General features: G+C 52.2%; 1 protein-coding gene across 3 annotated transcripts; it reads right to left on the bottom strand.

Annotated features, from left to right (window-relative positions):
• Nucleotides 1-584: 584 nt before the first annotated feature.
• CUNH13orf46 (chromosome unknown C13orf46 homolog) lies at nucleotides 585-12,864 on the bottom strand. 3 transcript variants are annotated; one of them, XM_039878749.1, is made up of 8 exons: nucleotides 10,213-12,864; nucleotides 6,487-6,538; nucleotides 5,797-5,965; nucleotides 5,660-5,707; nucleotides 4,551-4,598; nucleotides 3,288-3,355; nucleotides 930-1,010; nucleotides 585-783 (listed from the first exon to the last, which is right to left on the bottom strand). In XM_039878749.1, exons 1-7 carry the CDS (start codon nucleotides 10,400-10,402, stop codon nucleotides 944-946), a joined length of 642 nt encoding a protein of 213 aa, XP_039734683.1. In that variant the 5' UTR covers nucleotides 10,403-12,864; the 3' UTR covers nucleotides 585-783; nucleotides 930-943. The 3 variants fall into 3 exon arrangements, with proteins under 3 accessions (XP_039734683.1, XP_039734682.1, XP_039734685.1); XM_039878748.1 differs by having other exon boundaries at nucleotides 585-688; XM_039878751.1 differs by lacking the exon at nucleotides 4,551-4,598 and having other exon boundaries at nucleotides 585-688.
• Between the last annotated feature and the right edge of the window lie 67 nt (nucleotides 12,865-12,931).

The following is a 12,931-nucleotide window of genomic DNA, read 5'->3' as shown; positions in this document are numbered from 1 at the left end:
GCCCACACATTCTGTCTTAGGCCGAACCATATGGAATTTCACATATTCACCCACTTGGCTCGTGGCAATTTGCCAAGACTAAGCCAGCTGAAAAAGAAAACTCCAAAGTCCCTGTCAAGTCTTCCTTTGCGCAGCCCCCTCTGCTTCTGTCCATTCCCCTGCAAGCAGTATCTCCTTGCACCTCGATCTCCTCTGTGTGGTGCTCCCGGCTCCCAATCAGGGCGCCTCTGACACGTGGCATGGGGACCTCCTGCACCCAGCTTCACTCCACTCCACTCCCAGCAAAGCTCAGCCTCCTGGGCCTCAGGGAACAATGCCCAACCTGTCTCGGGGCTCCTAGAGTTATGTCTTGTTGGAACAGGGCCCCAAGGTGATCTGCGGCCGACCTCGTGAGCTATCTCCCAGGGCCCATTCCAGGCCCATGGGGAATCTGACTTTGCTTCTGGGCATTCTTACGATCTGAAGGGTCAGGTACCTGTGACCTGGGAGGCTCTGCCATCAGGCCCTCTCTCCCTGATTTCACCTCCTGTCCTCAATTTACATTTCATGGAATCAGATGCATGAAAGGAAGGAAGGAGGATCTGTTGAGAGGGAGAGCATCTTCTGTTTAGTCTTTATTGTCTTTTTAAAAGATGGTATCATCACTCACCGAGTGGGTCAGTGATTCAAATCCGGGTCATCGGCGCCCCTGAAAAAGGTTTGCGTGGCATTTTTCAGGGCTACTTATCTTTGTCCTTCATCCCTTCCTGATCTGGCCAACTCCAGGTGACAGAAGTGGAGACCCTGGGTTGTTGGACAGAGGGGCGGGTCTCGAGGGGTACTGAGGAAGCTGGGGGGAGGTCAGGCAGGCAACCTAGCCTCCCTCTATTTTACTTCCCATCACCCCAGCTCCCCCTGCTCCCCCTGGCCTGCCTCCATATGCAAATTACCTTCTCCAGGGCTGCTACACGCTCTCCTTCACCTTCTTTCTCGTGGAGTATGGAATGCAGCATACCCAGCTGGTCCTGGTCCTGGAGGCCAAGAGGAAGGTAGGGGGGTGAGAGAGAGGTGTCCCCGCCCATGAGGCCACAGGTGCCTGGAGTGCGAAGCCTGGGCCCCAGGCAGCACCTCTACACCCCAAATGCATGCTACAGGGCCTCCGCTCCAACCTCTGCTATACCCCACTTCCTCGAATCTTGGGGAGCCGAGGCCTTGCCTCTCTAGCTTCAGGACTCTGCGTACGAAATCGATTCCAGTGCAGAGTCAGGTGTGCCTTCCCGCTAGCTGCCCCAATTTTCCCAGCCCACGGCCATGTCTCTGTCCTCTGCTCTGGAGCACCTGAGCCAGAAGGGACCCTTGAACATGAGAGACCTTAAAGACCAGCTGAGCCAAGCCACTCCCTGGGACCCCAAAGTCAGGGGTCACAAAGTGATGGATCCCCAACAACCAGCCCTGCCTGTTTCCAGAACATCTCAGCCCTGTGCTTGTTTCCCTGTGGGGCGGTCATTGGGGTTTCTACTTCCAGCAAAGGCTGCCTTGTAGATGAGGTGGAGCCCCCCATCCCTTGGCAGGGACCAGCATGCCTCGGTGGGCTCTGAATGGGCTGCTAGTGCACGGGTACCTGTCCATGTCATCTGAACGGGCCTGAGCAAGAGGGCTAGATAGGGATGACTTAGTTCTGAAAAAAACTGAGATTGTAAGTGAGCAGAGCAGCAGGACAGAGAGGTGACACCCCTTCCCCCACCTCTGCAAGTGTTCAGGCCAGGCCCTTAGAGTGGTACACCACAGACCCCCTTGCCCCCGACCTAGCGACCTCCAGCAGCCAAGGTTTGGTTTGGGGGCACTGGCTCATCTCATAGGTTTATTGGGCAGCTGAGTCATGGAGTGTGGGGGGCCAAGACCAAGAGACCAAGAGCGTGGACCCAGGATCGTCCAGCCCTCAGGGCAGAAAATAAAGCTGCCAAGCTGTGTCCAGTGTGACCGAATTTATTACCACGTCCATTAAGAAACGATGAGAAAAATAAGGGTCTGCTTATGAAAAGACTGCCTATTTTAAGCCACGTTTGGGAGTGTGATCCTGATGTCTTTCGCGTCATAAAGGCTGACATGTCTAGCTGTGTAAGTCAAAATCACAAGAGAAGTAGATCTTCTAAGTAAAGATGGAATTAAACTTCCTCACAGAAACTCTCTCCCCCAATACATATAAATCTGGAGGAAAGGCAGCAATAACAGCTGAAAGTCAAGCAAAGGGCTATAATGCTATAAACATTCAGAGCTGGCCATCCAAAAAAAATGGTATCCACCAAAAACCCCATTTTCACGAGCGTGCCTGTCCGTATGTCCTCAGGTCCAGGCTTTATTCTGAATCTAAACTTCAAAAATCGTGTGCTTCTGCGTACTCCTCACTGTTTCTGAGAGGCAGGTCTTGGGTAATTCAAATCTTTCCTCTTAGTTATGCAATTCCACGTTGTTTAAGTTATTTAAAACGACCATGTATCAGTTTTACAAAGCAAATAAAGAAAATTTTCTTTTAAAAAATGTGCAAGCAAATAAGCCAAGGTATTAATATACTTGTTAATTCTTAGTGGTGGGAAGTTGAATAAATTGCTGTTTTCTTCCTTGTGTTTCTCCGTATCATTAAAATAAAATAGATCCATGGGCCCTTGGGTGGCATAGTAGTGAATATCTCGCCTTTTCCCAGTACCCTTTACAGCCTCAGGAAGTGTGTGTGTGTCGGGGCGGGGGGTAGGGGTGGGAGGGAGCCTTCAATGGCCGTACACAATCTCAGTCCCGATAGGGTGTAGGTAGTCAGGACCAACATGCCTCCTGCTCCAGCCCCGAGGCCTGGCCTGCTTTGCTGAGAAACCAGGCACGTGTGATGGGTCCTCCCACCGCCTGCAGGACCAGTCTGCAACCTTTGCAGCCAAAACCCCAAACTGAGAAGCTGGTACAACTCACGTGGCCGCACCCCACTCCCACCTTCTCCTCTTCTCCCCTCCTTTCCCTTCTCCATATTCTAGCCATTCTGTTGGCTGATGAGATGGGAGAGAGGGTCTGGCTATGGAGTGAGGTGGGACTCGAGGTAAAGGTCATCCCAGATCCCTTAAGGGGTTAGATGCCCTGCTGCCTGCCTCTCAGTTCCTCCAGCCATGGTAAATGCTTAGGTCTCTGCATGCACCCAGGGGAAGATGGAAGGACATAGGCCCAGTTCTGCCCATTCCACATGAGGCACAGTGGGCCTTTCAGAAGCTGTGGTAGAGGAAGGTTCCCCCCACCTGCCTAACTGTGAACTTATGAGCATCACTCACTCGTCTTCTGACAAATCCCCCATGTCCACCTGGGACCTCTTCTCTTCTTTCACGGCACATGTGACCACCTGTGGGAAGCGGCAGGAGCAGTTTTAGGGGGAGGAATGGAGGAGGGAGTCAACCACAGGCACCAAGCCTGGATCTGCTGGACCTGCCCAAGGATCGGATGGGGATATGGAAATCGCACTGGCCTTGAGCATCCTCCCATGAGACAGGGCACCAAGTGGCAATTTCCAATTAGGGGACCCTGACCAAGGAACTGTGCCCTTGATGTGGGCCTCTGTGACCTCCAGTCTGTAACAGATCAGGAGACGTGGGCCCTAGGTCCCTGCTCTGCTATAGACTGACCCTCCTTGAGTCCACAGAAACTGTGATGCCCCCATGATAACCTTATCAGGGTTGATAACGAGCTCTTTTCACTGTGCAGTATGCTCTGAGGGCAGAGAAATAAAAGATGCAATCCGAGAAAAAATAACCCTTAGGGAGGAGCTTAAATTTGCCAAGAGAGAATTTTAAAAACTTCTAAAAAAATGACTTCTTACTACAGCAGGGAATTGGATAAAGACATCCTAGAATATTTGTGTTAGAAAGACATCCTAGACAGCCCCTGGGTCAACCATTTGTTTTTACAGAAAATGATGATGATGTGACAATGATGATAATGGTGATGATAATGGGGATGATGATGATGATGATAATGGTGATGATAGTGATGATAGTGATGGTGGCAGTGGTGGTGATGATGATACCTAATACTGAGGCTTTCTGGGTACTAGACACTGAGAGCTTTACAAAACAACCCTGGAGTATGGGTACTAGTAAGATCCCCATTTTATAGATGAGACAACTGAGGCACAGAGAGGTATGGTGACTTGTTTGAATACTTACTGGCAGAACCAGATGCGGAGGCCAGGTCTCCTAATTCCTAAGCCTGTGCCCTTGCTACCACCTCAGCATCATCCCACAAGAGGTTCTCAGGGCCCATGGACACCCCAAGCGTTGACCCAGGCCCTAGAGTCTCTGACGGTGGTGCTACAAGGAGTGCATGTCGGAGAGAGGGAAGAGGAGGAAGAGGAGAGAGGGTGACTTCCGGCCTGCAGGCCAATCCTCAACACCCTGGAGCTTTCCCGATGCTGCCGGTCCTGTCTCTGCCTCACCCTCCAACACACATGCCTGAGGCAAGCTCCCTGGAAAGCCTCATGGGCCCTGAGCACAAGCATTTCCCGGCGTGTGGTTTGGCTGTGTTGTGTGAGGGTTTTTTACCTCCTCGGCATGGTCTCCAAGATCAATCTCCACAAACACAGATGGTTTCTGTGAATAGAAACCAAGGAGACATGGATAATGTGCTTGGGCGAGCTAGGCAGGAAGTAGACTTCCTGGGAGGGAGAGAGTATTTCTAGCCTTGGGGGTCTGAGCAACTACCACTGGGACCACCAGACACTGACAGCGCTCAGTGGGGGCACCTGGAAAGCTGGGTAGAGGTCTTCTGGCAGCGTGAATGGCAAGGTATCCATGGGCCAGCTCTGGCAGAGGAGGGACAGGGAGGATTATGGCCTTCCCACCTTTCCCTTCTTATCTCTCATCAGGTCCCCAAGACCCCAGAGGGTCTCTCCCACTTTCACCCTTTGAGAACCAGGGCCTCCAGGTAACAACGTGGGGCCCAGAGCTGGCGCAGCCCCTCCACACCCACCCCAGGCCCGCACTATTGGGCAGCACCTCAACTCTGCCACCGCAAACTTGGGGCCCCATTTCACTGGGCAGGTGGATTCACACTGAGATGTGAGAGGCCCCGGCATCTCAGTTGTTAAAGCCTCAAGGTCACTAACTGGGCACCTTGGCTCAGCCCAGAATGTGTTTGCAATAGGAGCACTTTATTCAACACTAAGGGATGTATTTGGGGTGGGTGAAGGACTCCCCAGAACTCCTGGAGCCACACTAAGAACCATGTGTTATAAATCTTGGTAAAGCACATCCAGATACCACATGGACTGGGAGGGAGAATGACAGCTACCTTTCCTCAGAAAGTGCCATGTGCTGATTCCTATTACAGCGCTGATATGTCCTTGGCCAACGCACCGGGGCCTAGGGGCTTGGGGTTGTTTCCCTGGGCAAAGGTCAAACTGAGTTTTGCCTCCTGTCAGGGACCACATGCCTTTACAACTGCACTGTTTGGGGTTAGGATGCCCCAGCATTGGGCCAAGAGCTCAGAGCTCTCCGGGGCTCTCCGGGGCTTGGAGTGTGGCTTGGTCCAGCCTGTGGTCCCTGTGGAGATGACTTGGGACCATACGTCCTCAGAGTGCGCATGGTCCAGCAGTACTTTGCCTGACAGGCCTCCCCATCTGACTTCCGTCACCAAAATAAAAAGCTCTTGCCTCTTTTTCCAGAAGGTCTTCAAGCTTTATGGACTTTGAGTCTTGTTCCTGTAAGAAGACACCAAACAGGCCAATAAAGACGGGACTCCGACCCTAGGGGGCAGCAGTACATGGATATTAAAGGACCAAGGCCTGACCTTGGCCTCCTGGGTACGTTTCTCTGTGCTCTCTTCTTCCTGCTCCTCCTCACCACTGGCTTCTGAGTCACTCTTCTCAACCTCTGGTTCCATCTTTCCACTCTCATGGTCCGACTTTCCAAGGGCATCCTGATTCTTTTCCTGCTTGTCTTCCTCTAGGTTTGCCTGACTATAGAAGTGGAAGCAATGGTTTGGAATAGGTGTCGTGGAGACACAGCTTCAAGATGACACCTTTCTCTCTCTTGGGCATCGGGCAGCTCTGGGAGCAGCTCCAGCCTGGACACGTCAGCAAAGAGGAACCCGGGTGTTAAGGGCCTTCCCCCTTCCTGAGGGCAGGAGGGTGGGTGAGTGGACAGAGCAGAGCTGAGAGGTAGAGAGGGAAGGCAATGTGCAGAGGTACCGAGGACAGCGCAGTGCCACTCAAGTTGCTTCACGTACAGCAGGAGGGGTTGCCTGGGGAGGTGGGCACAGGGAAGGGGCGAGGAGGGGGCTTGCAACTCTGAGAACCACCTTGACTCATCCTGCCTCAAACCCTCCCATCTGGGGCCCAAGGGTCCTCTCAGGACACCCCAGGGCTTCTTCTGGGCCTCCAAGTCTCTACCTTGGTGCCAGCCCCACTTTCCACCCCCATCGTCCCATGTCCTACTCATGTCTACAGAAAACCATCTCTGCCGGACAAAGCTCACTTACCAGATGGTGTCTTCGGCTTCGCTTCTTAGGTCCTTTCCCTGATCTTCAGACTCTGAGGAGGAAAGAGTGGTGTTTGTCATCAGCACTTGCGTCATGTGGTATGGGAGGGCCGCTGGCCTGGGACCCCACAGCTGAGCCTTGCAAGGACTGATGGGACCCACCACAGGGCATTGGGCACTGGGCTCCCTGCAGCTCCAGGCACACTGCAGTGCTCAGTGTCCACCTGATGACTGATGGTTATGACTAAAGCGAGTCTGGATTTTTACTGGGACAGGTTGTCCCCCAATTCTGTGCCCCAGGACACTGACGACTCTGCACAAGCTTCCACCTACACGTGGTCACTCTAGGACCTCTGCCCTTTAAGGCAGAACTCGGGGTGAGGCATAAGGCATTGCCTATACAATAAAAGTGCAAGACCCAGGGAATCCCTTGAAATCTTCCTGGTCTCAGCACACTAGACTGGAGGCTGCAGAAGCAGACGGTGGAGGTGGGTATGTCCACTGGGCAGGCCTCCTCTGAAAGGCATTGTCGAGGTTTAGTGTGGTCATTTTTTCCAAGAAAAGCACTGACTGATGCCCAGTTAGTGAGGATTTTCGTCCGGGTGTGAGAGAGAGCAGTGCACCCAGTAGTTCAGGGAAGCTGCCTGGCGTCCAGGGAGCTGTTCTTCCAACCCCAGCCTCATGTAAGTAGTAAGTAGTGACCGTCAATTATGGTAAAACTGCATTTCAGTGACTTTGGCAGAACAGAGCCTGAGCCTCATGAGCTATTTTCACTGACCACAGAGCAGACTTCTGGCTTCCAGGAGCTTACAGATCGTCAGGGCCTGCAGGGAGGAGTTAGTTATTCAGGAGGGGATTCCCTAACCCCTCAGAGGGGACTCGAGGTCGCTGACATTCCAGGTTCCATTTCTGTGAGGCCACATCCGAGCCGGAATGGTTGGGATGACTGGTTCCTATAGGAGCTGCTCCCTCCCCGCCAGCATCTTGGCCCCACACAACACAACACACACCAAGGGCCAGGATGCAAACACAGCCCAGGGGAAATGCCAAAACTCTAAGTAAAGCTTTTGATAGAAGACCTAGGAAGTACCTCTGAGCAGCCCCTATCCTGGAAGGTTTCCTTATAGCATTTGGTGGTCGGACCATCTACTCCCGGCCTTCCATTCACAGGCCTCAGGGCTGGGGGCAACTGCCAGAAAGAAGAGGTGATGGCTGGCTCCCAAGATGTGCCCTGCATCCTGTTCCTGCTTCTCTAGGGAGTCTGATCCGGCCGGCCCTTGCATTCTCTCACGCTGTCCCTCCCTTGGAACATCTCCCCCGACCCCTGCCATCCTCCAACGCTATCATTCATGAGGACCTGGGCTTCCTTGCCCATGTCTTTGGGAGCTTTCGATCACAGCCAGGCCTCCCTGGTGCTCGGCATATGCAGCCTTGGGCTGTGTCATGCAGACACTTTTCTTTGTCCCTGTCTGGTCCGAGTTCTCTATGGATAAAACTAGGCATTCTCCATCTTCTTTATCTGCAGAAGCCACATAATCTCAGATGTTTATCTGTGGCTGTGCCATCCCCAGGCAGACACTGGTCATGCCAGACACAGAGCCTTGAAGGCAAATGTCGGGGGTGTGAAGGAGTGGGTGGGACAACTGTGTCCTGAGAGACTATCTCGGAATTTGGTACAGTAGTGCCCCCTTATCCACAGATTCACTTTTCAAGGTTTCAGATACCTGCCGTCAACTGTACGTAGTCTGAACATACTAAATGGAAAATTCCAGAAATATACAATTCATAAATATTAAATCGTGTGCTATTCTGAGCAACGTGATGAAATCTCTTACTGTCTCACTCTGTCCTGCCCAGGATGTGAATAATCCCTTTGTCCAGCATCTCCACTCTGCACGTGTATCTGCCTGTTATCCACTTGGTAGCTATCCTGGTTTTCAGACCCACTGTCACTGTATCGCAATGCTTGGGTTCAAGGAACCCTTATCTTACTAATAAAGGCCCTGAAGCACGAGAGTAGTGATGCTGACAGCTCAGATATGGCAGAGAGAAGCTGTAAAGTTTCCTTTAAGAGAAAAAGTTTGTATGTACAGGAAAGTTCGGTATTATCTGTAGTTTCAGGCATCCATTGGGCGTCTGGGAACGTATCCCTGTGGATAAGAGGGAACTTCTGTAGTTTTCAAGACATCCTTCAGGGAGAAGAGGATCAGTTCAGCTTCATCCTTGGATAAGACGACTGGAATGATTCAGAATCAATAGTTTTCGAACGGGGATTTAAAAATCGAATTCTTTTGGAAAACCTTCAGCAGCCCCTGAACCCATGTGTGCATGCACGTGCTTCTATGTGCCTGTTTTAGAAGACAAGGGCTGTCCCAGGCAGATCTTCAAACCCTGCTACTTCCTATAACATATATCTGGCAAGAAGAAGAAAAGAATCAATAAAAAAAAAAAGAGGTGATTTTTCCTTCTCCATGGGATGACGTGGACAGCAAGGCCTGGGTCAGCCTGCTCCCCATCCTGCAGGCTCTTGAGCTCCAAGGGAGACTGAACCCCTCCAGTATGGTCTAGGAGCCTGTGTGGCAGGACAACGTGCCACACAGAAACCTCTCTGCCATCCATTCAGTTTGGGGAAATCTAGGGGTGCCGGGTGGGATCTGAGCCTTCCCTCTGCATCCTCTCCTCATTGCCACCTTGTGGGTGGCCCCCATGTCGAGACATGCCCTCTGTGTTTACTTGCAATATCTCCTAAGCGGACTTAGGTCGATTTCTTCTTTGGGGAACGTTGCTCCTCTTGAGCGAGCCTGGGAAGTGTGGCTGTGCTCGGAGTTTTAACAGGAAGGAGGCGGAGGAGCCACTCACTCGGCTGCCCCTGCGCTGCCAGCTGGCCCGGCATCGCCTCCTTCTCCTCAAACACCACATCTTTGGGTTTTTACACTAGAGAAGAACAAATATTTTTGCACCCTTATCTCTTTAAATGGTCCCTAGAGCTTGAACAAGCAATCTGTATTCCTCGCTGTGTTTCATTTCTGTGGCCCACTGACCACCTCATAAAAGGCTACTTGCTGGAGTAAACTTTCCGGGAGAGCCAGACTGCCAAGTGCCCCAGCAAATGACCGAATTCGTCACTTCCACCCTTCAGCCAACTCAGGGTCCTACTGCTCTGAAGAAAGCGTCATGAGATGACTGCAGGTGAGAGAGCCCACGTTAGCTAACTCGTAAGGCACGTGCCACTTAAGTGCGAGGGCATTTCAGGGACACGTCCCCACTTCGGCCACCACATGACTCCTCTTGGCATATTTAGAAGAAACACGGCCTGCCATCCCCACAGCTTCATGGCTGACCCCAGGCCCTGGGAGGTGAGGCGGTTCCCTGAAGCAGAGGGAGGTTAGACTCAAAGGTACAATGTCACCCAAGGCCTCATTATAAACCCGAGACACTTCCCATCCTGGCCTTCTCAAGGCAACAGTATTCTCCATGTGTCTGATGGCATTGCAGGCCCATGGGGATCCCCAGATCCATCTGTCCTCACCCCCTTTTTCCTGTCCCAGCAGAACTCTCAGTTGTCCACCCATGATGGGCGTCAGGCCCTCAAGCTGGCCCCATCGGCACCCCGGCCTGATTCTGTCACCTGAAAACCTCAGTGTGCAACACTCACCACCTTGGCCTTTGGGTTTTTAAGCAGGGGCCCTAGGAAGGAGGCTGCTTGTCACCCCGCTGTGGCCCCTACCTAGCTCCTTGCATAGCTTCTGGATGCGGCTCGGAGGGTCCCCCTTCTGGTGTAAGCCGCCCACACTCCTGCTCCTCTGGAGTTCAGTCATCTCACTGGCCGCCTTGACGTGTCCGGAGGCCACCCCCAAAGGAGGGGCCCCGGGGCCCAGCCGGTGCCTCCTCTGCACGGTGGTGGCATCCTTCTCCATCCTTCCCCTCTCTTCAGGTTGCAGGAAAGAAGAGGGACCCGGCTCTCAGGCACACCCTCAGACAGAGGGCATGGTTTCCAACCTCTCTTGCAACGAGCAGCCCAAGAGTGTACCCGAGGGGGCCTCCCGTTGCTAAGTGTCCCCTGTGACATCACTGCAAAGTCAGAGGTCAGAGGTCAGCCCAGCACAGCCCTTCACGCAGGCTTCAGGTTTGGAGAGTGGGCTTTGCTGGGTTCCCTTCTTCTGGTCCGTCACCGGACTCTCCACTAGAGAAGGCAGAAGAGGGGCCAGGCAAACCAAGGGGCCCTCTCTGCGGACACCATGGGCACTTCTGGTGTTGTGTCTGCTTCAAGCCTTTGGATAATTTTCCATGCTTGAGAATCTTTTTTTTCTTTTTTTTTCCCAAGGACAAAATTGGCACAGACCAAAGTTGGGAATATGGACCAAAGATGCAGAAATGGCTGTGGTGGGTGCTGCAGACATTTCATTGATGGTGATGTGGTATCTTTTCTCTGTACTCTGCATAAGAGATTCTCCATGCAACCTTCAGTTTCAGAAGGCAGAGCTGTCTGGGGACAGGCAGGTTTGCACTGCACTGACAAAAATACCTTTTATGCATTTTCAGTCTGTATTAGGTTGCTGGTGCTGCCATAACAAAGTATCATAGCCTGGGGGGCTTAAACAAGAGATATTTACTTTCTAGATCTGCAGGCAGGAAGTCTGAGATCAGGGTGTTGGCAGGGTTGGCTCCTCCTGAGGCCTCTCTTCTTGGCATATAGATGGCTGTCTTCTCCCTGAATCCTCGCCTGGTTGACCCTCTGTGTGTTTGTGTACTAATCTCTTCTTATAAGGACACCAGTTACATGGAATTAGAGTTCACCCTAATGACTTCACATAACTTGAATTGCCTCTTTAAAGACCCTATCTCCAAATACAGTCTGAGGTACTGGGGGGCAGGGCTTCGCCACATGAGTTTTTGGTGGGACCCAATTCAATCCATAACAGAGCCTAACAAAAAATTTCTGACATCCTATTCCAGCACACTTTTTTTTTTTTCTTCCAATCATCCAAGATCATGGGGAAAGAAATCATAGTAGTTACTTCCCCTGAGCAACCAGCTTATTATACTTGGTGTGTCAGAAATATTCAGGATGAAGCAAAAGTGGCTCCCTAATTCCCCCTGCACTTCTGTCCCCTCAAACAAGCTTATAGCATCTTAGCTCATAGGAGGCCTCAGATCACCGAGCCAAGTGGCTGATGCAGAGACAGATGTGGTAGTGCCCATGTGCCCGAGACATTGCTCAGAGGCACCCACTGTAATCCAGAAGGCTCTGATCTTGGAGAGTCTAACTGATGAATGTCATGACAGTGGGACACTTAGGGACAGCTTTTTTTCTTCAGGTAACAGGATGTCTGAAGAAAGAGCAAGTGGACACTGGGGTCTCCAAAAGCCAATCGTGATCTGTTACTGGGGGTTCTGGGAGAGCGGCTTCTGGTCCCCACCTCCCAGCATTGGGACCCTAATGGAGTCCTGGAGAGGGGATTCTGGTACCCATCTTCCCTAGGGTTTTATCTTTTTAGTCCTTCCATATTCTCCCATGGAGGCAGACCTTCTCCGCCCTCCTGATTCTCTCTGCTGGGCCTGGTCCTGTTTGCGAATCTGAGTCGTCCAGGCTCCTGGGAGTGGTCCTTCTGTGGATGCTCATGGGCTGACCAGTGTCCATGGCCTCTCAACTCATGGGCAGGCACTCTCCCCTTGCTACCCCTGAAGCTCCCAACCAGCCCACAGTTGCCTCCCTCCCAGAGAAGACAGTAGAAACCAGAGAGAAGCAGCCTCCCCAGAGAAGGAGGCTGACAACCATCGACCGAAGTCCTGCAGCAGCAATACCCCCAAGAAACATCTGATTCTTCTCAGAACAACTGATTCAGATTGAAATTTTTTTAAAAAACCAAGTGAAAGCCAGATGGAGACAAGAAGGAAATGAGAAGACGTATTCTTGCCCCTGGAGGTGGGGTCTCTCCCCAGAGCCCCCATTGTGCATCTAGCTCCTCCCTCTCCACCCCTCTGGGAGAGACAAGGCTCTGCTCAATGATACTTGAGGTTCATCACCCTCTCGTTCCTCCTCTTTTGGGAGGTGAGCCTGTCTGGTCCTCAAGCTTGTGGCCCACTGCTTCATTCTCAGAGACAGTAGCATCTGATGGAGCCTACCTTTCCTACCCTCCTCGAGCTGGACCCCCATCTCCTCCTACACTGGCAGTTCCCAGCAGGACACCTTCCAGCAGCCCTCATGGTGCCCAGCCCTGCACATTTCCATCCAAGAGCATCATGGTTTCCAACTAACCCAAAGCCCCACAACTGGACCTCACTTGTCAGAGGGACCTCACCTGTCACTCAGAGGTCCTCACCTGTCATTGGAAGGCCCTCACCTGTCATCACAGGTACATCATCCAGCTCCCCACCTTCCCGGCTCCATAACACACACCCATCTCCCATGTGTGCAATTATCAGTGGGCACTCCTGGGAAACTA

This window comes from Pteropus medius, unplaced genomic scaffold (assembly GCF_902729225.1).
Source record: "Pteropus medius unplaced genomic scaffold, Ma_sr-lr_union100, whole genome shotgun sequence".
NCBI lineage: Eukaryota > Metazoa > Chordata > Mammalia > Chiroptera > Pteropodidae > Pteropus > Pteropus medius.
This window is presented reverse-complemented; position numbering and strand designations above follow the sequence as displayed.